Source organism: Oncorhynchus clarkii, chromosome 7 (assembly GCF_045791955.1).
Source record: "Oncorhynchus clarkii lewisi isolate Uvic-CL-2024 chromosome 7, UVic_Ocla_1.0, whole genome shotgun sequence".
Lineage (NCBI taxonomy): Eukaryota > Metazoa > Chordata > Actinopteri > Salmoniformes > Salmonidae > Oncorhynchus > Oncorhynchus clarkii.
Window position 1 is genome coordinate 10516587 of NC_092153.1, and position 26317 is coordinate 10542903.

The 26317-nt window shown below is 44.0% G+C and overlaps 1 protein-coding gene across 1 annotated transcript; it reads right to left on the reverse strand.

Moving 5' to 3' along the window:
- LOC139414078 (adhesion G-protein coupled receptor G7-like) lies at window positions 1-26004 on the reverse strand. The gene is made up of 16 exons (XM_071161960.1): window positions 25928-26004; window positions 23938-24813; window positions 23289-23393; window positions 23065-23174; window positions 21004-21147; window positions 20799-20884; window positions 18952-19085; window positions 18527-18640; window positions 18143-18312; window positions 17667-17819; window positions 3398-3510; window positions 2880-3211; window positions 2545-2626; window positions 1972-2130; window positions 1346-1505; window positions 1-1105 (listed from the first exon to the last, which is right to left on the reverse strand). Exons 1-16 carry the CDS (start codon window positions 25962-25964, stop codon window positions 917-919), a joined length of 2964 nt encoding a protein of 987 aa, XP_071018061.1. The 5' UTR covers window positions 25965-26004; the 3' UTR covers window positions 1-916.
- Between the last annotated feature and the right edge of the window lie 313 nt (window positions 26005-26317).

Here is a 26317-nt window from a genome sequence, read left to right on the forward strand (position 1 = left end):
TTTGTTTTGTTTTGTTTTCCCGCACACCTGGTTTGCATTCCCTCATCACTCATATTGCATATAACCCTCTGTTTCCCCCCATGTCTGAGTGTGGAATTGTTATATGTAAATGTATGTGTACTCCAGGCTGGTTTGCGCAGGGTTATTGTAACCCGTGTGTGTTTAGTTTTCTGAGTCCCGTGTTTTGTTTGCCTCAATAAAGGGCTCCGTTTGCTAACCATCTGCTCTCCTGCGCCTGACTTCCCTGCAGCCAGTCACGCACTCCTTTAAATAATACATGACTGTACAATGTTGTTGAACTCTAAAATATCATTTTTGGTATCATAAAATTACTCATATTTGATGTTATTTATTAATTTGAGGAACTCTTGAAAAATATGCTCTACCAGGCGGTTGAGTTGCCCATTAAAGGAATGCTATTTAGACAACGCTAGCTATTATGGAGAATGGAGAAATATTGTTGTGGGATTTTTTTGTCTGTGCAAATATAAATATATTTTCATATTCATATCAGTATTTACAATCTGCCTGTTCAATTTGTTTCACAAATGTTTTCAGGACATGCGATTTTACAGGTATTATGAACATATAAACAGTAAATATGAATGTATATATATTTGAATACTCATATATTGACACAAATATATCATATTGTATTCATATTTGATATCAGTCATCCTTTATCTTGGCCTGTCTTCCATTATAAGTAACTGAAGCAGACATGACTTTAATTAATGTACCATTTTCAGATGATTTAAAAAGCATATGTAAAATCCAATACATAACTAGTTTAACCTAATTGGGCAACTGAACAGGCTGGTTGAGATGTTAGCAATCAAAAACAAATTATTTATGGCCTATATTAAGGCTAAATACACATATTTTTCAGAAGAAAAATGATGTGGCAGTTAAAGGGTTAATGTGTTGACAGATCAGTGTCCAGCTGTGTGTATGATTCAACCTTTTCTCTGCGCTTGCCTCGCCATAGACTGAACCTCTTGGTGTGAAGTGGGATCTCAACACTAGAGACAGATTTCAAAGCACCTGCCATCATTTTCTTGACAATTGATGTTCTTGCTGTGAACAGAATGAAAATCTGCAAGCCCTGTGGAGCAAAAACACAAGAACATTATCAAGTAATTTCAGGAACACACAAGGACAAACAAAAGGTAGTGTTTCCATAAGGAGCAGCTCAATTTATTTATGTTTAGTTTGTGTCCAATTTTCAAATCATGCCTGGATTCTGTGGTACAATAGACACTAGTATTTATAGTTGACATTTGAGTCATTTAGCAGACTCTCTTATCCAGAGTGACTTACAGTAGTGAGTGCATACGTTTACTACCTGAGTGGTGGTGAGAACACAGAAGGAGATGTTGAGTATGGTGTACATGGTCTGGTTCTGTGTAATGAGCAACAGATAGCCCAGGATCCAGGAGAGACCGAGCACCACAGCCAGAGAGAAGCTACTGAGGAACTTCTTCTTCATCGATGTGTGTCTTGTACTGGGAAACATAACCAACATACTTAGAGTGCTGTAATAGAGTGCTGTAATAGAGTGCTGTAATAGAGTGCTGTAATAGACTGCTGTAATAGACTGCTGTAATAGACTGCTGTAATAGAGTGCTGTAATAGACTGCTGTAATAGACTGCTGTAATAGACTGCTGTAATAGAGTGCTGTAATAGACTGCTGTAATAGACTGCTGTTAAACACTGCTGTAATGCTGTGGTAGAAGAACAGTATGCTTCCATTGACTGAGTGGGTTAGAGCCGTGGTGACCACTACAATTAATGATTTGCTTACTAACAACAAGTAATAATAAAGAATAATAATACATTTGATTTATTACAAGCTTTTAATGGAAAGACAATAAAACATCAATAGGCTCATTAGTAGGCATTTAAATCAAGACATCTTAATGAATACAACTTTGTACTTTGTGCCTCCAAAATGCCCCAATTAATGTTACCTGGTTAAATTCGGGTTGGTCTTGCCTGTTGTAACTGCAAAACATATCAACACCACTGTGTTGAACATAAGCATGAATGCCACAGGGATCAGGAACCCCCAAAACATTGGCAGCTTGAAGTCAAAGTTCCCCGTTGGATCGAGGGCAGCAAGCCAGCAGCTGAGAGGTCAAATGAATGAGTTAGAGAGTGGGACAATGTGACAGACAACACAGAACACCTGTTATTTGAGTAACGTGGTATAAAGTAAACACGAAACCTTTGAACAAAATAGAACATTATTTGAATAACTTATGTTTGAACTTTTTATATTGCTCTTGGCCAATTATTAGCATGCATTACAAACATGCATACGAACATTGAGAGGGATAACCTTTTACAGCATGAGTTATAAAATGTTATGAAGCAATTGCCCCACTTTAATTTAAATTGAACCTATTATACAATAACCACTGAAGAGGAAGTAAATTGCAGTACAGCACAGCACAGTGCAGTATAATATAGTACAGCATAGTATAGTACAATACAGTACAGAGAAGTAGTCCAGTAGTAGTACAGTAGTAGTATTGACTCACAATTCCTCCTGCCTGTAACCCAGTGGATCATCCACTCTGTAACTAATTCCTAAGGTGAGGGCCACCACAACCGCAGGCAGTCCTAAAAGACAGAATGTTGTTGTTATTGTCTTGTAGATTTCCATGCAGCCATATACAGAGTATAGACACTACACATACAGTACATCCTCTAAAGACATAACATCACTATACAAGTAGCTTTTAAGTTCTATTTCAGGCATATTAGAGCCTGAAAATATCACCTAGCATTAGTTTTGGTTCAAGGAGCCCAGGGCTAATGCCAGCCATAGCTTCTGAAACAACAAAATAATGTATTTTTCTCCATGCTGTCCTACCCCATCCGATGGCCACGGTATAGGCTGTGAAGTGTGACGGGCTGGTGGCCAGGCTGTTTCTGATCATCAGGAAGACATGTGTGGCGAACAGCGTGTTCCAGGTGAATGTCCCCAACAGGAAGTACTGCAGCAGGACCGCCACTGCAGTACAAGGCCCCCTGTCCCGCTCTGTGTGTTTGTCGGAGGGGGGGAGAATGTTGTCCTCCTGTATTTCAGGTTTGTCCAGCTGTTTATGAGGGTTGTCCACTCCCAAAATGAAGAACAGGGTGAAGATCAGAAGACACATGCAGACGCTCACTAAGAGAAGCGTTGGGTTGGTTTTGCGTGATTTTCTGGGGACAGGAGACAGACAACAATATGTTAGGTAGGTTACAGTATTTGTGGATGTGTTGGTTCATTAATAGTGGGTTTTAAATATTTCACCTATCAAGTCCTGTTGGATCAGACAAAGGGCTTCTTTACACTGTTGAGAAGCACCAAATATTTTGAATTGGTTCTGGAACCCTGTAGGATCTTACCTGGTTGCGATCTGGAATGTTATTGTTAAACTCAACCCTATGATGGACATGGAGCATCCCAATATGGTGATCCAGTTTAGCGCTTCAGCGTATTTAAAATCCCTCCTGAACGACTGTAGAAAGAAAATAAAAAATAAATTTCAACACTAAGTTTCTGTCACAGTCATACTGTATAAAATCATCACCCTCATGTGTCTGGATATGCTGTGGTAAACCATAGGTCAGCAGTTCCAACACTAGGGGTCACAACCCCATGTGGGGTCGCCTAATATGAAAATGGGGTCGCAGGAGACTATCCAAAATCCTGCAAAATATATATATATATATATTTAAAAATTAGTGTCTTTGTTTCTCAAAATCACTGTCATGTGGATAACCTTAAAAATCAAAATGAAAATGATTCAAATTTAAAAATAAATTCAACCAGAGAGCGCCCTTAGATCGTGGGAAAAGGCCGCACTTGACCGCTGCACTTGAATCATTCCCACTTAAGGTGACCACATTTAAAATACACAAATGCAGGCCAACAGGAGGATTTATGGGACATTGTTACCTACCCTGTACCTAACTTCAAAATGATAATTCTTCATGTTTTGCCAGTGAAATGTCCAAACTGTGTCTGATTGCCAATCGTTTGATCTCAATCAGATTCATGAGAATATGCATTTAGATCTTATTGAGTTACTGTTTCATGCACAACTTAGAGCAGATGGTGTTTAATTTTTTTTCAATCAAAGCACATTCTGCCTAGTGGCGTATGCGCTTTTGAGGTTTGGCTGCATGATCATTTTGGGGGACTATTCAGTTAATCATCCTACATCTCATGAGGTGGTGTTTTTAATGTAACAGTAACGTTATACTATGCTATTATATTTAATTCTGTTATGTAGAACACTAAATAATAACTATGTGATCAGCTTTTTTATACAGTGGATGCTGATTGGTTAAAACTGCCTTCCAGTCGGTGTCTATTCCACAAGTTATCACCAACTAAATCTATGATGTTAAAATGCCTATTTACTCTGTTCCATCTGACTGCGCAATCCACTATCTCATCAGCCCAGCCAGTCAATGTATAAACTTGATCTCCACTATAAAAGCATCTAGATTTTATCTCACATTTCTTTTATGGTAACATTTTGTTTTCTACATTGTAGATTTGACAGGGAGGCGCCGTTTCTCAGCCAGTTGAAATCATGAATCAGCTGACATAATTTTTTGGGGATATATACCAAGAAATGTCAATTGATAAAAGGTCAAACAAAACAAAGGGCAGCTAATTTGCATTCTTTCCAGCTTCAGTTTGAAGTGATTGTGTTAGCTGTGTTGTTGGCTAGCTCCTCTGAACAAAAGTGTCCTGATGAGAGCACATCTTCTATGCCAGGCGAAATTGCATCCAAATAAATATCACTAGAAAACAACTTAAACAAATGCAAATGCAGTTACTTTTCTGTTGTTTTGGTTGCAATTTTTGACGTGACTTTAAGTTACTAATACAAGACCACTATTGTTGTGAAAATATTTATTATTATTCTCAAATTTTTCAGCGGGTGCTGCACCCTCAGCACCCTACTTCCCACTGCTATGCTTATTTCTTTCAGTCTAATATGGCTATTTACTTAATTTTCTAGCTCTTCATCAGAAACTTTTTGAAGTAGTTAGGAGGCCTAAATGTCCTCTCCAAGTTTGCTGGAATTTAGTCCGAAATGTTTTGAGAAATATTGGTTGATGATAGGCCTAGGTCTCATCTTGTGCTGAGCAGATTATCAGATCTCAACACTGATTGGAGAAAAGTCTTTGACATAACCATGGCTGTAGGCTACCACATCCTTGTGATATACAGGTATATCATAGCACAATGGGACTGCAAGAGACAGGTTGGAATGTCTGGCTGAAATACGGGACAAAGATGTTTTTTTTTCTAAATTGGTGGTGGTGTTTGAATTTGTTGATAAAATGTGGAACGTGATTGTTTGGTTGCGGGACAAAGGTCCAAAATGCAGGACTGTCCCACACAATCTGGGACATGTGGTCAATCTATTCCCATGGTGAATGGCAAGGCCCACTACTGTATGAAACCACACACTATTTCAGATATATTACCGCAACAACAGATATGGTGAAAACAAGGTGTGGGGAGGCACAGAAACTCACATCAGTACCTTTGTCAGATAACACTGTAAAACTAGGAATTGATGCTATAGCTAGCAATCAATAGGAAACTGACTGAACCACTGAAAAACTCCTCAGCATTCCAAATTGACATTTGTTGTGAGGGCCAAGATGCCCATTCATTTACTTTTGTTCGCTACATGTCGGGGATGTTATTCACAAGGACATATTGTTCTGTCTCACGATTCTCGAGCATGAAACTGCACAGAGGATGTTCAGCGTGCTGCGTGACTATACTGACAAAAACACTGATTCCATGGGATTGAATAGTGGGCAAAAAAACAGACTTAGTTGACTTTCTGTGTAATGAAAATAAATGTGTCTCACTGCCTATGTAACTGTCATATTAGGGAAACTGAACGAACTGAACGCGAGCAGGGGAAATACAAAAACATTCTAACATTCTGCAGATGAGTGACCGGATCTGTAGATTCAGAGGAAACAATGTCTTACTGGAGAGAAATCCGTTTGAGTGTGATTCTGACTTAGTTGACATGCCTGGAAGTGACATCGAAAAGCTGATCGAGCAGTCATATGACCGAATGCTGCAGATAACGCTGCAGCCGTCTCCCTCTGAGTATTAAAACTCATGGTACCCCTTGACAGCTCATACTGTGTGAGGCTGGATTTAGTGCACTCCTCTGCATTAAAACCAAATATCGATCCACGTTGGAAGTGACAGCAGAGATGAGGTGAACACTGGCAACCACACCACCTGATTTTGAGTAGCTCCAAAGCAACATGCATCAAGTATAGTATGTCTCTGATCTCATAGCCCCACATCAAATGTATGTGATGGTGAGTTGAGAAGACAAGCAGAAAGACTGACATAGCTCCAAATAAAAAAAGTAAACATTGGCTCTTAATTTTACTACAAAACATTAATGTGTTATGTTCTGCTAATTACTGATGTCCCCTTTAAGAACGGAGCACCCTTGGTCATGCGCAGTGTTGCTCTATGTTATTCTTGTAAATAAACTTCAGTTAGTGCTAAATACGGCTGCTAGAATCCTGACTAGAACCAAAAAATGTGCTCATATTATGGCAGCGCTAGTATACGGATACTAGTATACGGATACTGGCTTCCTGTTTAGGCTAGGGCTGATTTCAAGGTTTTACTGCTAACCTACAAAGCATTTACATGGGCTTGCTTGTCACGTCTGCTCGCCAGGCTGCCCTGCATCACGCACTCCTATCATCCATTATGCACACCTGCCATTCCTCGTCACGCGCATCAGCGATATTGGACTCACCTGGACTCACTCATCACCTGCTATTACCTCCCCTATATATGTCAGTTCCCCAGCTCTGTTCCCCGCTACTGCATTGATTGTCTTTTATTTGTGTTACCTGTTAGCTGACGCTGTTCCTGTCTCGTTCCATGTCTGTTATTTATTAAATGTTTTACTCCCCGTACCTGCTTCGTCTCTCCAGCGTCATTCATGTGACAGAATGCAGAAGCCAACACACAAAGCATCGGGGAGCACTGGTGTTCCAGTTGGTATGGTGGCATCGGCTCTGGTTCGCCATCGATGGAACTGGGGGTGCCTAGCCAGCTCGGCGGGCTTCCACGCCCTGGCTGGCTCGAGAGGTTTCCTTGCCTCGATTGGCTCTGCGGTTTCCCATCCCACATCACACTCCACCGGATCTTCGGGCTCCCTCTCTGCAGCGGGATCGACAGCATCTTGCCTTAGCCGGATCGTCAGGCTTCCATGCCTCAGACGGCTCGCCAGGCTCTCATGCTCTCATGCTCCTGCCGGTTCGTAGGGCTTCCACGCCTCAACCGGCTTGCCCAGCGCCCATGTCTCGGCCGGTTCGCCCAGGTAAGACGTCGGTTGGCGCCCCTAGATGGGGGGGGGGGGGGGGGGGGGGGGTACTGTCACACCTGCCTTCCCTCGTCATGCGCATCGGCGATATTATACTCACATGGACTCAAGATGCGGCGTGGTAAGTGTCCATGGTTGTTTATTTAAAAACATAAACTGAACACTCAATCAATACAAAACAAAAAACGTGAACAAAACCGAAACAATACCGTGTGGCGAACAAACACAGACATGGAAACAATCACCCACAAAACAACAGTGAAACCCAGGCTACCTAAGTATGATTCTCAATCAGAGACAACTAACGACACCTGCCTCTGATTGAGAACCATACTAGGCCGAACACAGAAAACCAACCTAGAAACACAAAACATAGAATGCCCACCCAACTCACGTCCTGACCAACTAAAACAAACAAATAACACAAGAACTAGGGTCAGAACGTGACAGTACCCCCCCCCCCCCCCCCCCCCCCAAGGTGCGGACTCTGGCCGCAAAACCTGAACCTAGGGGGAGGGGAGGGTCTGGGTGGGCATCTGTCCGCGGTGGCGGCTCTGGCGCTAGACGTGGACCCCACTCCACCGTAGTCTTAGTCCGCCTCTGTGGCCTCCTAGGAACGGCGACCCATGCCGCCGACCCTGACCTGGGAACCCTAATGAATAGGCCCACAGGACTGAGGGACACCTCTGGACTGCTCTGGCAGCTCCTGGCTGGCTGACGGCTCTGGCAGCTCCTGGCTGGCTGACGGCTCTGGCAGCTCCTGGCTGGTTGACAGCTCTGGCAGCTCCTGGCTGGCTGACTGGCGGCTCTGTCACGTCTGCTCCCGCTCCCCCCCCCCCCCCCTGCGCTTGAGGGCACCAGGCTGCTCTGCATCATGCACACCTGCCTTCCCTCGTCATGCGCATCGGCGATATTATACTCACCTGGACTCACTCATCATCTGCTATTACCTCCCCTATATATGTCAGTTCCCCAGCTCTGTTAGCTGACGCTGTTCCTGTCTCGTTCCATGTCTGTTATTTATTAAATGTTTTACTCCCCGTACCTGCTTCGTCTCTCCAGCGCCAACTCATGTGACATTGCTCCTATCTATCTTTCCGATTTAGTCCTGCCGTACATACCTACACGTACGCTATGGTCACAAGATGCAGGCCTCCTTGTTGTCCCTAGAATTTCTAAGCAAACAGCTGGAGGCAGGGCTTTCTCCTATAGAGCAACATTTTTATGGAATGGTCTGCCTATCCATGTGAGAGACGCACATTCGGGCTCAACCTTTAAGTCTTTATTGAAGACTCATCTCTTCAGTAGGACCTATGATTGAGTATAGTCTGGCCCAGGGGTGTGAAGGTGAACAGAAAGGCACTGGAGCGACGAACCACCCTTGCTGTCTCTGCCTGGCAGGTTCCCCTCTCTACACTGGAATTCTCTGCCTCTAACCCCCTCAGGTTTGAGACGTGGGGGAGATCTTTGTGGGCTATACTCAGCCTTGTCTCAGGGTAGTAAGTTGGTGGTTGAAGATATCCCTCTAGTAGTGTTGGGGCTGTGCTTTGGCAAAGTGGGTGGGGTTATATCCTGCCTGTTTGGCCCTGTCCGGGGGTATCGTCGGACGGGGCCACAGTGTCTCCCGACCCCTCCTGTCCTGCAATAGTTTATGTGTCAGGGAGCTAGGGTCAGTCTGTTATATCTGGAATATTTCTCCTGTCTTATCTAGTGTTCTGTGTGAAGTATGCTCCCTCTAATTTTCTCTCTCTTTTTCTTCTCTTGGGGGCCTTGAGCCCTAGGACCATGCCTCAGAACTACCTGGCATGATGACTTCTTGTCCACAGTCCACCTGGACATGCTGCTGCTCCAGTTTAAACTGTTCTGCCTGCGGCTATGGAACCCTGACTTGTTCACCGGACCTGCTGTTTGACTCTCTCTCTCTCTACCATACCTGCTGTGTCGAACTCTGAATGATCGGCTATGAAAAGCCAACTGACATTTACTCCTGAGGTGCTGACCTGTTGCACCCTCTACAACCACTGTGATTATTATTATTTGACCCTGCTGATCATCTATGAACGTTTGAACATCTTGGCCACGTACTGTTATAATCTCCACCTGGCACAATCAGAAGAGGACTAGCCACCCCTCAGAGCCTGGTTCATCTCTAGGTTTCTTCCTAGGTTCCTGACTTTTTAGGGATTTTTTACTAGCCACCATGCTTCTACATCTGCATTGCCTTCTGTTTGGGGTTTTAGGCTTGGTTTCTGTATAGCACTTTGTGACATCGGCTGATGTAAAAAGGGCTTTACATATAAATGTGATTGATACTTGTACTAACTAGCTTTAGTAAATGTGAAACTCCAGTTCACTTCCTTGTTTTCAGAGGCTTTCTTATTATATTCATTAATAATAAGAGCTAATACACTACATGGCGACAAGGATGATTACCTACATTGTGCATCACGAATGCAGATGGGGCTCGTAGAAAGAGAGGAACATTTTGACCCTGTAGCACAGCAGCTAGCAACCAGTGATGACGAGGGGAGTGCTGACGATCATGAGGCTGCAGATCAAAGACCCGCAGAGCCGGAGGTAAAGGGAATATATAGCATTGAGTTTGATGACACGCAAGAAAAGGAGGCAACTTACATTGAACGTCTGGAACAGTACTTCGTTGCAAACAACATTGTACCAATGCTGTTGAGTTTTATTGGCCCCAAAACATACAGTTTGCTAAGAGATCTGACTGCATCTCTGAAGCCCTCCAACAAAACATTCACAGAGATTGTGGAGATATAGCAAAATCACTCCAGATCGCAGAACGTTTTCATTTCCTCAAGAGACACCCCAGAATGAGGGGAGTGTGTTAGTACATACAGTGCCTTGCGAAAGTATTCGGCCCCCTTGAACTTTGCGACCTTTTGCCACATTTCAGGCTTCAAACATAAAGATATAAAACTGTATTTTTTTGTGAAGAATCAACAACAAGTGGGACACAATCATGAAGTGGAACGACATTTATTGGATATTTCAAACTTTTTTAACAAATCAAAAACTGAAAAATTGGGCGTGCAAAATTATTCAGCCCCTTTACTTTCAGTGCAGCAAACTCTCTCCAGAAGTTCAGTGAGGATCTCTGAATGATCCAATGTTGACCTAAATGACTAATGATGATAAATACAATCCACCTGTGTGTAATCAAGTCTCCGTATAAATGCACCTGCACTGTGATAGTCTCAGAGGTCCGTTAAAAGCGCAGAGAGCATCATGAAGAACAAGGAACACACCAGGCAGGTCCGAGATACTGTTGTGAAGAAGTTTAAAGCCGGATTAGGATACAAAAAGATTTCCCAAACTTTAAACATCCCAAAGGAGCACTGTGCAAGCGATAATATTGAAATGGAAGGAGTATCAGACCACTGCAAATCTACCAAGACCTGGCCGTCCCTCTAAACTTTCAGCTCATACAAGGAGAAGACTGATCAGAGATGCAGCCAAGAGGCCCATGATCACTCTGGATGAACTACAGAGATCTACAGCTGAGGTGGGAGACTCTGTCCATAGGACAACAATCAGTCGTATATTGCACAAATCTGGCCTTTATGGAAGAGTGGCAAGAAGAAAGCCATTTCTTAAAGATATCCATAAAAAGTGCTGTTTAAAGTTTGCCACAAGCCACCTGGGAGACACACCAAACATGTGGAAGAAGGAAACCAAAATTGAACTTTTTGGCAACAATGCAAAACGTTATGTTTGGAGTAAAAGCAACACAGCTCATCACCCTGAACACACCATCCCCACTGTCAAACATGGTGGTGGCAGCATCATGGTTTGGGCCTGCTTTTCTTCAGCAGGGACAGGGAAGATGGTTAAAATTGATGGGAAGATGGATGGAGCCAAATACAGGACCATTCTGGAAGAAAACCTGATGGAGTCTGCAAAAGACCTGAGACTGGGACGGAGATTTGTCTTCCAACAAGACAATGATCTAAAATATAAAGCAAAATCTACAATGGAATGGTTCAAAAATAAACATATCCAGGTGTTAGAATGGCCAAGTCAAAGTCCAGACCTGAATCCAATCGAGAATCTGTGGAAAGAACTGAAAACTGCTGTTCACAAATGCTCTCCATCCAACCTCACTGAGCTCGAGCTGTTTTGCAAGGAGGAATGGGAAAAAAATTCAGTCTCTCGATGTGCAAAACTGATAGAAACATACCCCAAGCGACTTACAGCTGTAATCGTGCTGCGATGAGGGTGGCGCTACAAAGTATTAACTTAAGGGGGCTGAATAATTTTGCACGCCCAATTATTCAGTTTTTGATTTGTTAAAAAAGTTTGAAATATCCAATAAATGTCGTTCCACTTCATGATTGTGTCCCACTTGTTGTTGATTCTTCACAAAAAAATACAGTTTTATATCTTTATGTTTGAAGCCTGAAATGTGGCAAAAGGTCGCAAAGTTCAAGGGGCCGAATACTTTCGCAAGGCACTGTATGTTAGCAGAGTTGAAGAAACTGTCTGAGCATTGCCAGTTTGGAGAGAATATAAATTACACATTAAGGGAAAGATTTGTTTATGGACTGAAACAAGAAACACATTCAGAAACATTTGCTCACAGAATCAGATCTCACTTTTGCAAAGGCTGTTGAAATTGCTGTAGCTATGGAAATCGCGACCAAAGATGCAATTGAGTTGCATAAATACTGACCTCCTCTGTTGAACAATTCATTGGTACAATTGCAGTTGCGCAATATCGGTGACACCAGAAATCGAAGGCAAACCCCTCAAAATGGAGCTGGACACAGGATCTGCAGTGTCTATAATTTCCACGACTGTCTACAATGAGCACTTCAAGGATATCAAGCTGAAGAAAACAAATATGTTGTTGAAATCCTACTCAGAAGAGACATTGAGCCCAATGGGGGTGTTGCAGGACAGAGTGAATTATGGGGAGCAAACACAGCAGTTACAGCTGTATGTGGAGCCTGGAACTGACCCCCTATTTGTTCGCAGGGAATGGCTGTCTAAAATAAAGCTGAACTGGTGTGACTTGAAAATGCTCCACACATTCCAGCCTAAAAATAAAGGCACAGACCAAACACTGGAACACTTGCTGAAGAAATACGTCAACGTTTTCAGTGATCAGATGGGAACAGTAAAAGGCTTCACAGCCAATCTCGTACTGAGGGATGACGTAACCCAAAATTGTGCAAAGCCAGATCTGTTCCATACTCCCTGAGACCAAAGGTGGAAGCGGAAATGGAACGCTTGAAAGATACAGGAATCCTGACAAAAGTGGACAGAAGCGAATGGGCCACACCCATTGTTCCTGTATCGTAGCAGGACGCACAGACTACGAGCACCTGGCTAAACTGGAAGAGGTCCTGAGAAGACAAACTTACAGAAGTGTGAGTTCTTCAAAGACAAGATTGTCTTCTGTCGACATGAAATTGACTGCAATGGATTGCACAAAACACAGGACAAATATCAATGCAGTGGTACAGGCACCACGACCGCAAAATGTGACTGAAGTGACATCTCTCACTGGACTGATCAATTACTACAGAAGATTCCTCACAAACCTTTCAGCAGTACTCCAGACCCTCTCAATCAGCTCCTGAAAAATAATAGGACATGTCAGTGGACAGCAGTGTGAAAATGCGTTTAAAACGGCTCATCACAGCTAAACATGTCCAGATGCATTGCGACCCCAAACTGCCAGTGAAGTTGGTTTGTGATGCGTCCCCTTATGGCTTAGGGGCCATCCTTCACACACACTGAAATATGGGTCAGAGAGGCTGGGTCAGAGAGGCCTATGGGTCAGAGAGGCCTTTGTGTCATGAATGTTGAATGATGCAGAGAAAAACTACTCACAAATCGACAAAGAAGCACTGTCGATAGTGTGGGGCATCAAGAAATTCCACACCTATATGGCAAGCGTTTCACAAATGGTTACGGATCACCAGCCGTTGATTTTCAGTCAAAAGAAAGGCATTCCGGCAATGACAGCATCCAGGTTACAGCGATCCGCCTTGTTCCTTGCCGGTCACATGTAATGTCACTGAGTTTATGCAGTCATCCCTCCACACAAATGTAGTTGGATTACACAGACTGTGCTGTACAAGAGAAAGACACAGGAGTGTAGATGCAGTGAACATTTTTCATGCCTCTCAGCATTTTTCATGCCTCTCTCATTTTTCATGCCTCTCTCATTTTTCATGCCTCTGCTGCCCCCCAGCAGTACCTGTCAAATCAAATCAAATTGTATTTGTTGCATGCGGCAAATACAACAGCTTGGGGGTAGAAGCTGTTAAAATTAAGGAGCCTTTTGGTCCTAGACATGGCGCTCCGGTACCGCTTGCCATGCGGTAGCAGAGAGAATAGTCTATGACTTGGTGACTGGAGGCTTTGACAATTTTTAGGGACTTCCTCTAACACAGCCTAGTATATAGGTCCTGGATGTCAGGAAGCTTGGCCCCAGTGATGTACCCGGGCTGTACGCACTACCCTCTGTAGCGCCCTACGGTCAGATGCCAAGCAGTTGCCATACCAGGCAGTGATGCAGCTGTAGAACTTTGAGGATCTGGGGACCCATGCCAAATCCTTTCAGTCTCCTGAGGTGGAAATGGTGTTGTCTTGCCCTCTTCACAACTGTCTTGGTGTGTTTGGACCATAATAGTTCATTGGTGATGTGGACACCAAGGAACTTGAAACTCTCGACCCGCTCCAAATCAGCCCCATTGATGTTAATGTTCGGCCCTCCTTTTCCTATAGTGCACGATCAGCTCCTTTGTCTTGCTCACATTGAGGGAGAGGTTGTTGTCCTGGCACCACACTGCCAGGTTACGGACCTCCTCCCTATAGGCTGTCTCATTGTTATCAGTGATCAGGCCTACCACTGTTGTGTCATCAGCAAACTTTATGATGGTGTTGGAGTTGTGCTTGGCCACACAGTCGTGGGTGAACAGGGAGTACAGGAGGGGGATAAGCACACACCCCTGAGGGGCCCCAGTGTTGAGGATCAGCTTGGCAGATGTGTTTCCAGCATGATGGTGTTGATGTGAGCCATGACCAGCCTTTCAAAGCACTTCATGGCCACCGACGTGAGTGCTACGATAGTAGAGGGACACATCCGAGGTGAGGATTTACAGATTTACCTCCGTGAACAACTTTGTCACGGCTGGGGTCCGCCCCTATATATAGACCCCAAGGCTGTGACACACGTTCTCTTTCATTTTTTCGGCGGATGTCCGTATGGTTTGAGGTACAACCTTTATGAAGTTCACTTGGTAAGTCACTGGTTAGTGTACTGTAATATCTTGCGTTGAAGTGTACTCCTTGGCTGTTTGCAGCCTGGAGCAGCTGTGACCAGCCTCTCCTCACAAGTGCTCCACTTGCTGCGCGCGGTTGATCAGTATCTTCCGCCCATGGTTTGTCGTACTTGCTTGTGTTTCGTTAGCGTTACACTACGACTCCGTATGCATCCATTAGTGTGGTGGCTCTTGCTGCCAAAAACTGTAATTTACCTTACACAACTTGTCGACTGGCTTGTTCTATGTGTGTGTTGTGAATTGCTTTAACACGCTGCTCCAATACCTGCAGTCTCGCTTGGATGAGGGTTTGGCAGCCTCTACACTGAGAGGATATTTGGCTGCCATATCTGCCTGCCATGTTGGGTGGATGGACAGGCCAGTGGGGCGCCATCCCTTGGTCTCCAGGTTTATGAAGAAGGTTCGTCGCCAGCGTCTAGCTAGGACCCGCTCAATGGCGAGCTGGGATCTGGATGTAGTCTTGGCAGCTTTGGCAAAGCCGCCATTCGAACTGTTGGAGTTTTCCTCCCTGAAACACCTCTCTATGAAGGTGGCTTTCTTGGTAGCTATTACTTCCATGAAGAGGGTGGGTGAGCACCAGGCACTTTCGGTAAGTTCTGAGTGCTACCCCCCAACCCTTCATTCCTCCCGAAGGTTCTGTCAGACAGGCATGCGAACATCCCTTTTATCCTGACTGCTTACAACCCCCCGGCAGTGAGGGGGATTCTGGGCCTCCCTTCCGGGCATGCTGTACCCTGTGAGGGCACTGGCTGCCTATGTGGAGCGGACACGGTCAGTGAGAACAACATACCAGCTCTTTGTCTGCTATGGTGAGAGAGTCCTGAGGGCTGGTCTATCAAAGCAGAGGCTCTCTCACTGGATCATGGACACGACTAAGACAGCATACCTGCCTGGCTGGCAGGCCAGTGCTGGGATCTGTGGGGGCACATTCAACATGAGGTGTGGCTGCGCCCTGGGCTCTACTGAGAGCCGACTGGCACGACCCCTCGCTGATATCTGTGCTGCGGCCAGCTAGGCTTCCTCTTGCTCCTTTGCTAGGTACTATCGGATAAATGTGGCACCTCCCTCTGCGGTTGGTTCAGCGGCCCTTGGCATCGCTGGGACCCCTTCCTCATTGACGGACCCAGCATCTCGGTCCCGCACTGGGACTTCGCCGCTGGCTGACCAGGTCCCTCTAGCACCGACTAAATCCGGTACGGGTATACCAATATATTGGAGTGATCCAATATAGTGAAACACAACAAAGGTTACGTATGTGAGCTATATAGATCACTACAATTCTCTACGGTGCTAGAGGCTCCTCAAAAAGTATGTAGAGAACGTGTGTCGCGGCCATGGGGTCTATACATAGGGGCAGACCCCCGCCGTGACAGGTGTACACGGGAGTAAATCTGTAAATCCTCACCTCGGATGTGTCCCTCTGCCACGGAGTGACACCAATATATTGGAGTGAACCATATAGCTCACATAACTGTGGTTTCATATGTAACTTTCAATGTTTGATGTGGGGATTGAGAGTTATCATACCCCAGAAATACAAATATCAGCTTTTGCAGCAACTACATGAAAGGCATGTTGTAATTGTCCAAATAAATCTGCTCACGAGGAGCCACTTCTGGTGGCTGGATCAACAGAAAGAAAACATGGCAAAGAACTGTAGCGGATGTTTGGAAACCTTTCACATGCCTGCTCCTACCCCAGTCCACTTATGGGAATAGCCCATTGCAGAGAATTCATGTGGATGCGCGCCCCTTTGAAAAGCACATGTTTCTGGTTATAGTTGATGCCAATTCAAATGGACAGAGGTTTTTTGCACTGACTCCTCCACCTCAGCTCAGACTATAGTGTCTCAGAACAACTTTTACACCCTTTGGATTGGCTCTGCAGCTGGTAAGCTACAAAGCACAAGCTTTTGTAAGTGATGAGTTTTCAAGATTCATGTCGGCCGGGAGCGCCATCTCCAAATAGTACAGGAAGTGATGGTGCGAGATTACAAAAGGGGAAGGAAATGTACACGCACAAACGGGATCCAGAACTTACCAGGTTCAAGTGAGCCCAGCCATAATTTGGCGGCATCACATTAACCAAATGCATTCCACAGAAAACAACACAACAATCGAGAGAGAACTGGCACATAGAGCTCCTGGGAGAGACACACAGGGAAATGTAGAGAACGGTGGGACGGTACAGAGACCCCAGGCTGAAAGAAGGGAACGTGTGGATGAAGGTGCTGCTATAGCAGAAACTATTATGGACCAAGCACACACTGCGGATATGCAGGAGCCTCCAGACAATCCAAGGCGCTACCCAGAACGAAGACACCAGACAATCCAAGGCGCTACCCAGAACGAAGACACCAGACAATCCAAGGCGCTACCCAGAAGGAAGACACCAGACAATCCAAGGCGCTACCCAGAAGGAAGACACCAGACAATCCAAGGCGCTACCCAGAACGAAGACACCAGACAATCCAAGGCGCTACCCAGAAGGAAGACACCAGACAATCCAAGGCGCCAGAACGAAGACACCAGACAGACTGGACTTATAAACAAACAAACACAAACAACAATGAACTGTTCAAGTTCAAATGAAAAGATGCAAAATAACGACAACAAGTTCTGGGAAATGTTTCAGTTGTGGTTTGGTAGAAGTAACTTTGAATGTATAAGAGAAGGAATGTCATGTTCTGTTAATTACTGATGTCTCCTTTAAGAACGGAGCACCGTACTTGAACTAACTAGCTTTAGCTAATGTGAAGCTCCAGTTCACTTCCTTGTATTGAAGACTTTCTTATGATATCCATTAGTAATAAGAGGTAAGACACTACAAAATGGTTGGGTCACAAGAATCTTCAGTTATCAAAATGGGGTCATGTTTCAAAAAAGTCTAGGAACCCCTCCATAGGTCAGAGTGTGGGTAGTAAAAGGGAGATGAAGGCAGCTAGCTACTCACCATCAGCACAGCAAAGTTAGTGGTGTGATTACAGAAACATTGCAGGCCGTCTTCTGAGTGGTTGACTTTGGAGCAGCCAAAGGTGCTCCAGTCTTTCAACGTGTAGTTCCATGACACACAGGCAAAGTCATGGAGGGAGGCGTTGGGAACAGCCTGAGAAGTGAGAAACAAACTCACTGTAAATCCTTCAGCAAAAAACATGCATTCACAGTATTCATCTTTTTTTTTTTTTTTTATCTAAGTCAATTGTGAAGACTAACAGGTTTAACTAAATGTGGGAAAGAAGAAATACCAATTATAATAGATTGTATTATGTACAAGACAACATACGTATGTTCCCTGTAGCGGATAAGCATCAATGGAGAACTTCGATCAGGGGTGTAAAAACATGTGACTTAGATCATGAATAACTCCCCAATACGTTTCCCAGAGAATTTGGACCACGTTGTGTTTATTGATTCCAAGATAAATCTTACTGTGGGCTTGAAGAGCATCTCAACATGTAACCCAGACACTTGTCCCAGGTTAGCAGAGATGACCCTTCTCCTGGTTCCTGAAGAAGCTCTGAAAGCCCTGGACCTGAAGAACCGGTCGTTTTGGTAGAGCACAAAACCAATGGAGTAGTTTGTGTTTTTACTACGTAAAACTGAGTGGAGTGAGAAAGAGGGGAGATTGTTGTTCATATCAGGACTTCATATACATGAGTAGCTTGACCTTGCCTTGAGGGCTTATCTCGATAGTGACTCTAAATCTAAACGTTTGGAGACCACAAACAGCAGTTAAGCTCTCTCAGTGAAAGCAGTACAAGGAAATTGAAGCTTGAGTTTATACACTATGTTTGCATACCAACATTGGCTCACCTGGTGGAAATTTCATGACAATCTGGACATCGGTAGAACCTCCTTTGTCAGCTATCAGTTCAGAGGTATTGGTGTTGAGATGAATTCTGTTGGCCACAAAATTACCAGATCTTCCTGGAGAAGGAGATTACATTTATTTGGCAATTTAAAGCAGAACAATATAGTGTTACTTCTGTACCACAGTAGGTGGGTGGCACATTCATTTGGGAGGACGGGCTCATGGTAACGGCTGAAGCAGAATAAGTGGAATTGTATCAAATACATCCATGTGTTTTATGCCATTCCATTCGCTCCGTTCCAGCCATTAATACAACAAATCAAATCCATACCAAACCTGATTGAGAAAGTTTTACCCAGTCTGTCAACACCGATTTAAACTATCACTTTAAATTACAGTGTGCAGGTTCACTAGCAGTCCCACCCACCAGTCAGAGCAGTAAACTGGATCCCTACTGAGTCACTTGGTACTTGGACAGACTGGACTGCCAGGTTGGGCTGAACCACCAAGGACACATTACTGTGCTGGTCCAGGGAAAACATCTCCAGGGTCTCTGTGAGGCTGGGAGAGAAACACAGAAAAACATTAGTTTACATGCACATGCAGACACATACAGAGGCACACGTACACACATACAGTGGGGCAAATAAGTATTTAGTCAGCCACCAATTGTGCAAGTTCACCCACTTAAAAAGATGAGAGAGGCCTGTCATTTTCATCATATGTACACTTCAACTATGACAGACAAAATTAGAAAAACAAATCCAGAAAATCACATTGTAGGATCTTTAATTAATTTATTTGCAAATTATGGTGGAAAATAAGTATTTGGTCACCTACAAACAAGCAAGATTTCTGGCTCTCACAGACCTGTAACTTCTTCTTTAAGAGGCTCCCCTGTCCTCCACTTGTTACCTGTATTAATGGCACCTGTTTGAACTTGTTATCAGTATAAAAGACACCTGTCCACAACCTCAAACAGTCACACTCCAAACTCCACTATGGCCAAGACCAAAGAGCTGTCAAAGGACACCAGAAACAAAATTGTAGACCTGCACCAGGCTGGGAAGACTGAATCTGCAATAGGTAAGCAGCTTGATTTAAAGAAATCAACTGTGGGAGCAATTATTAGGAAATGGAAGACATACAAGATCACTGATAATCTCCCTCAATCTGGGGCTCCACGCAAGATCTCACCCTGTGGGGTCAAAATGATCACAAGAACGGTGAGCAAAAATCCCAGAACCACACGGGGGGACCTAGTGAATGACCTGCAGAGAGCTGGGACCAAAGTAACAAAGCCTACCATCAGTAACACACTACGCCGCCAGGGACAAAAATCCTGCAGTGCCAGACGTGTCCCCCTGCTTAAGTCAGTACATGTCCAGGCCCGTCTGAAGTTTGCTAGAGAGCATTTGGATGATCCAGAAGAAGATTGGGAGAATGTCATATGTTCAGATGAAACCAAAATATAACTTTTTGGTAAAAACTCAACTCGTCGTGTTTGGAGGACAAAGAATGCTGAGTTGCATCCAAAGAACACCATACCTACTGTGAAGCACGGGGGTGGAAACATCATGCTTTGGGGCTGTTTTTCTGCAAAGGGACCAGGACGACTGATCAGTGTAAAGGAAAGAATGAATGGGGCCATGTATCGTGAGATTTTGAGTGAAAACCTCAATGACAATGATCCCAAACACACCGCCCGGGCAACGAAGGAGTAGCTTCGTAAGAAGCATTTCAAGGTCCTGGAGTGGCCTAGCCAGTCTCCAGATCTCAACCCCATAGACAACCTTTGGAGAGAGTTGAAAGTCCGTGTTGCCCAGCAACAGCCCCAAAACATCACTGCTCTAGAGGAGATCTGCATGGAGGAATGGGCCAAAATACCAGCAAAAGTGTGTGAAAACCTTGTGAAGACTTACAGAAAACGTTTGACCTCTGTCATTGCCAACAAAGGGTATATAACAAACTATTGAGATAAACTTTTGTTATTGACCAAATACTTATTTTCCACCATAACTTGCAAATAAATTCATTAAAAATTCTACAATGTGATTTTCTGGAGAAAAAAAATCTCATTTTGTCTGTCATAGTTGAAGTGTACCTATGATGAAAATTACAGGCCTCTCTCATCTTTTTAAGTGGGAGAACTTGCACAATTGGTGGCTGACTAAATACTTTTTGCCCCACTGTATACTCCAACATATGTAGAAATATACACCGTTCACGCTCACATACACACACACACACAGACAAACACACACACTCCAGTACTTTTGGACAGCGTCTCTCTCCTGTGTACTCTCCTCACTGGCATTCAGCAGCTGACTGATGGTAGTTACAGCTGCCACTGCGATGTCCTGCAACATGATCAAAACCAGGGGATGACCCTCAAGTGTTCAAATCACTGCAGTAGCGACCTCACGTTTCTCTCCAGAACATGTCATAGTTCACGACTTGATTTCAAAACATGTTATACCTCTGTGATATTTGCAGACAGAAGCAGTGTGTTAGCGATCTGAGCTGCTGTGGTGATGTTGTCAGCTGACAGCCGCTCTGGTTGGGAGGTCAGGATCTGAGTACTGAAGGCTAACTGTAGTAAATCACCTGAACTGCTGGAGATCTGAACAGGGTGAGACAAGGATTTTATTTATTATATTTTAGTAATGTTTTTCAACAGAACATTGTATAAGTTGCAGCAACATGCTGAACTGTGAGTACATTTGGATATTAAATTGCCAGTACTAAATAAACTCATCAAAAAAAGAAACATCCTCTCACTGTCAACTGCGTTTATTTTCAGTAAACTTAACATGTGTAAATATTTGTATGAACATAACAAGATTCATCAACTGAGACATGTGACTAACAGAAATTGAATAATGTGTCCCTAGACAAAGGGGATGCCAAAATCAAAAGCAACAGTCAGTATCTGGTGTGGCAACCAGCTGCATTAAGTACTGAAGTGCATCTCCTCCTCATGGACTTGCTGTGAGATGTTAACCCAGTCTTCCACCAAGGCACCTGCAATTTCCCGAACATTTCTGGGGGGAATGGCCCTAGCCCTCACCCTCCAATCTAATAGGTCCCAGACGTGCTCAATGGGATTGAAATCCGGGCTCTTCAATGGCCATGGCAGAACACTGACATTCCTATCTTGCAGGAAATCCCTCACAGAACGAGCAGTATGGCTGGTGGCATTGTCATGCTGGAGAGTCATGTCAGGATGAGATTGCAGGAAGGGTACCACATGAGGGAGGAGGATGTCTTCCCTGTAACGCACAGCATTGAGATTACCTGCAATGACAACAAGCTCTGTCCGATGATGCTGTGACACACCGCCCCAGACCATGATGGACCCTCCACCTCCAAATCGATCCCACTCCAGAGTACAGGCCTCGGTGTAACGCTCATTCCTTCGACGATAAACGCAAATCCCACCATCACCCCTGGTGAGACAAAACCGCGACTCGTCAGTGAAGAGCACTTTTTGCCAGTCCTGTATGGTCCAGCGACGGTGGGTTTGTGCCTATAGGCGACGTTGTTGCCGGTGATGCCTTACAACAGGCCTACAAGCCCTCAGTCCGGCCTCTCTCAGCCTATTGCGGACAGTCTGAGGGATTGTGCGTTTCTGGTGTAACTCGGGCAGTTGTTGTTGACATCCTGTACCTGTCCCGCAGGTGTGATGTTCAGATATACCGATCCTGTGCAGGTGTTGTTACACGTGGTCTGCCACTGCAAGGATGATCAGCTGTCCGTCCTGTCTCCCTGTAGCGCTGTCTTAGGTGTCTCACAGTACAGACATTGCAATTTATTGCCCTGGCCACATCTGCAGACCTCGTGCCTCCTTGCAGCATGCCTAAGGCACGTTCACGCAGATGAGCAGGGACCCTGGGCATCTTTCTTTTGGTGTTTTTCAGAGTCCGTAGAAAGGCCTCTTTAGTGTCCTAAGTTTTCATAACTGTGACCTTAATTGCGTACCATCTGTAAGCTGTTAGTGTCTTAACGATCATTCCACAGGTGCGTGTTCGTGAATTGTTTATGGTTCGTTGAACAAGCATGGGAAACAGTGTTTAAACCCTTTACAATGAAGATCTGTGAAGTTATTTGGATTTTTATGAATTATCTTTGGAAGACAGGATCCTTAAAAAGGGACGTTTCTTTTTTTGCTGAGTTCATGTGGCTCAGTTGGTAGAGAATGGCACTTGCAATGACAGGGTTGTGGGTTCGATTCCCACAGGGGACAAGTATGAAAATGTAAGCACTCACTACTATAAGTCATTCTGGATAAGAGCGTCTACTAAATGTACAAATAAAATGTTACGTAAAACACCAGAAATAAAAAAATGGAATGTTCCTCATCAACTGTTAAGCAGAATAAAGGAACAGAATACATGATCTGAAGGTAAAAGCCAGTTGTTACTGATCTTCAAACTGTAAGATCCCCTCCTCATAATGATGACTGTAACTGATACAAAGAAAGAAGAACGTTAAATCAAGACTTCAATCAGGATAATAAAAAATATGCCTATTGACTTACATTTTCTTGAATGTCACTGAGGGTTAATTCACACTGCAGCTCGTGAGGAGGACCAAACATCGGAGAGCCAGTGTCATTCAAACATCTTGCTGAGGCTCTTGGTAAACCGGCTGGAGGAACCAAGACAAAAAGATACTCAAGGTTTTGTGTTACCTAACACAACATTAATTAGGACTGTAACAGACAAATACATTTTTCTAATTTTAGGTGAATAAAAGTAATACCACTGGTTGTCTTCTCATCACACAATTCTTCTGAATAAGCAGACCAGCCAACCGTTGTTCTTGGGAAGGAAAAATCACCAATGATGGTGGAATTGCAGAAATTCCCTATAGAAGTAAAATACATTTCAACATGGAGCAAATGTATGACTGCAAACATGAAATATACATGCTGAATGTGAGATCCAGGGTTAGGTATAGTAGTGTAGTGGTGTGTACTGTGAATGGTAGATCCAGGGTTAGGGATAGTAGTGTAGTGGTGTGTACTGTGAATGTGAGATCCAGGGTTAGGTATAGTAGTGTAGTGGTGTGTACTGTGAATGTGAGATCCAGGGTTAGGTATAGTAGTGTAGTTGTGTGTACTGTGAATGTGAGATCCAGGGTTAGGTATAGTATTGTAGTGGTGTGTACTGTGAATGTGAGATTCAGGGGTAGGTATAGTATTGTAGTGGTGTGTACTGTGAATGTGATATCCAGGGTTATGTATAGTATTGTAGTGGTGTGTACTGTGAATGTGAGATCCAGGGTTATGTATAGTAGTGTAGTGGTGTGTACTGTGAATGGTAGATCCAGGGTTAGGTATAGTAGTGTAATGGTGTGTACTGTGAATGTGAGATCCAGGGTTAGGTATAGTGTAAGTGTGTGGATGTACCCTCTGAACAGGTCTCTCCAGTCCACTCATCAGGACAGATACAGACTCCACTCTGCAGCTCACCACCATTGAAACAGTCCACAGGGGTTGTGGTGGGAGAGGTGGTGGTGGAGATGGTGGTGGTAGAGGTGGTAGGATAGGTGGTGGTGGTAGAGGTGGTGTTAGACATGGTGGTGGAGGTGGTGGTGGAGGTGGGGTTAGACGTGGTGGTGTTAGATGTGGTGGGAGAGGTGGTGTTAGACATGGTGAGAGAGGTGGTGGTGGAGGTGGTGTTAGACGTGGTGGGAGAGGTGGTGTTGGACATGGTGGGAGAGGTGGTGGTGGTGGTGGTGTTAGAGATGGTAGGATAGGTGTTGGTAGAGGTTGTGGAAAAGGTGTTGGTGGTGTTGGTAGAGATGTTAGGGAGACTGATACTGGTGATAGGGATAGAGGTAGGGTAACCAGTAGCTGGAGGATCAGTAGTAGTTAGGTAACCAGTAGTTGGATGACCAGTAGTAGCTGCAGAGTATTCAGTAGTTGGAGTGTCGGTAGTTGGAGTGTCAGTAGTTAGATTATCAGTATTTGGCGTGTCGGTAGTTGAACTGTCAGTAGTTAGATTATCGGTAGTTGGCGTGTCGGTAGTTGGACTGTCGGTAGTTGGAGTGTCAGTAGTTGGAGTTTCAGTAGTTGGAATTTCAGTAGTTGCAAGGTCAGTAGTTGGCGTATCAGTAGTTGGAATGTCATTAGTTGGAGGGGCACTAGCTGGAGAGTCAGGCGTTAAAGGGGCAGTAGTAGTTGGAGGGTCAGAGGTTATAGGAGCAGTAGTAGTTGAGGTAGTTATGTCAATGGTGGTTGGAATGGCAGATGATGTGGTGAGATCCCCCTGTGATAAAGAGACTTTAAAAAAGAGAATTAACTCAGTTAACCACATAAACAAGGGAACATAGTGTCAGTTCCTATAATCAGAGCAGATGATCCATGCTGTTCCAGTTTCATTGTGTCTGCATCAGTGTAGAAAGGTTTTCTACTGTACTTTATGAAAGAAAGAATTCATTATCACTGCCAAACGGTTGATAGCAAAGGCTACTCTGTTATCAACTGTGTCTGAGACCTGACAGTAGTCTATTCACAGTATGTAAACAATGGCTTAACAGTAAATTGAAAGTGTTTGGATAAAAGTCTGAAACAATGTCTTCACTGATGTTACTGTATCCCTTGCAGCAAACAGAGAAAACATAAATCAATCATTGCCTATAAATCAAACTTTAAAATTAAATAAACCACACTGTAAAAACAGTGAGGTTATATATGGGTAATAATCAATTGATAAGTTAAATGTATCATACATTTTTGCACATCTTCATTGAAAGCAATTTTCCAACATAATTCTCAATCACAGAAGACTCTTAACAACAGCATCATACACTGAGTATACCAAACAGTAGGAACACCTTCCTGATGTTGAGTTGCACTTCCCCACACTTTCGCCCTCAGAACAGCCTCAACTCGTCAGGGCATGGACTCTACAAGGTATCGAAAGAGATGATGTCCCATTTTGACTCCAATGCTTCCAATGTTATGTCAAGTTGTCTGGATGTCCATTGGGTGGTGAACCATTCTTGATACACACAAGAAACTGTTGAGCATGAAAAACCCAGCAGCGTTGCAGTTCTTGAACAAAAACGGTGGGCCAGGCACCTACTCCCATACCTGTTCAAAGGCACTTAAATCTTTTGTCTTGCCCATTCACCCACTGAATGGAACACATACACAATCCATTTCTCAATTGTCTCAAGGCTTAAAAATCCTTCTTTAAACTGCCCCCCCCCCTCATCTACATTGATTGAAGTAAATTTAACAAGTGACATTAATAAAGCATCATAGCTTTCACCTGGAATCACCTGGCCAGTTTGTCATGGAAAGAGCAGGTGTTCTTCATGTTTTGTTCACTCAGTGTATGTCTGAACATCTTAAATCACTCTGAATGAATCAAATATATAGCAAGTCTTACCTGTAGCAAAGACAGCTATAACCCATAGCTCCTTCATCTCTGCTGTTTCCAGTCATCCAGTGTCAGCAGACTGCACATTATTAGGACGTCTGTTGGTCTTATGCTGCGGGCTCTCCACCTGTCACAGAGACTGTAGTAACGTTCAGGTACCAGTTAATGATTTACTATTGAAATTAAGGGGGCAGTACTGTACAGGATCAGCAAAGACACACAAATAAGTCAGCTATGTTACAGGATGAATAAAATGGACCAGTCAACCAATAACATTACCCTTCTCTATGCAAAACATTCTTGGTTGCAGCAGGGAAGGTACAGTTCATGTTTTGGTAAACAGAACAACTTTTTTTCCACTAGAGCAGGTGTAATTAGATCTCCCGATTAGAGTTTAAG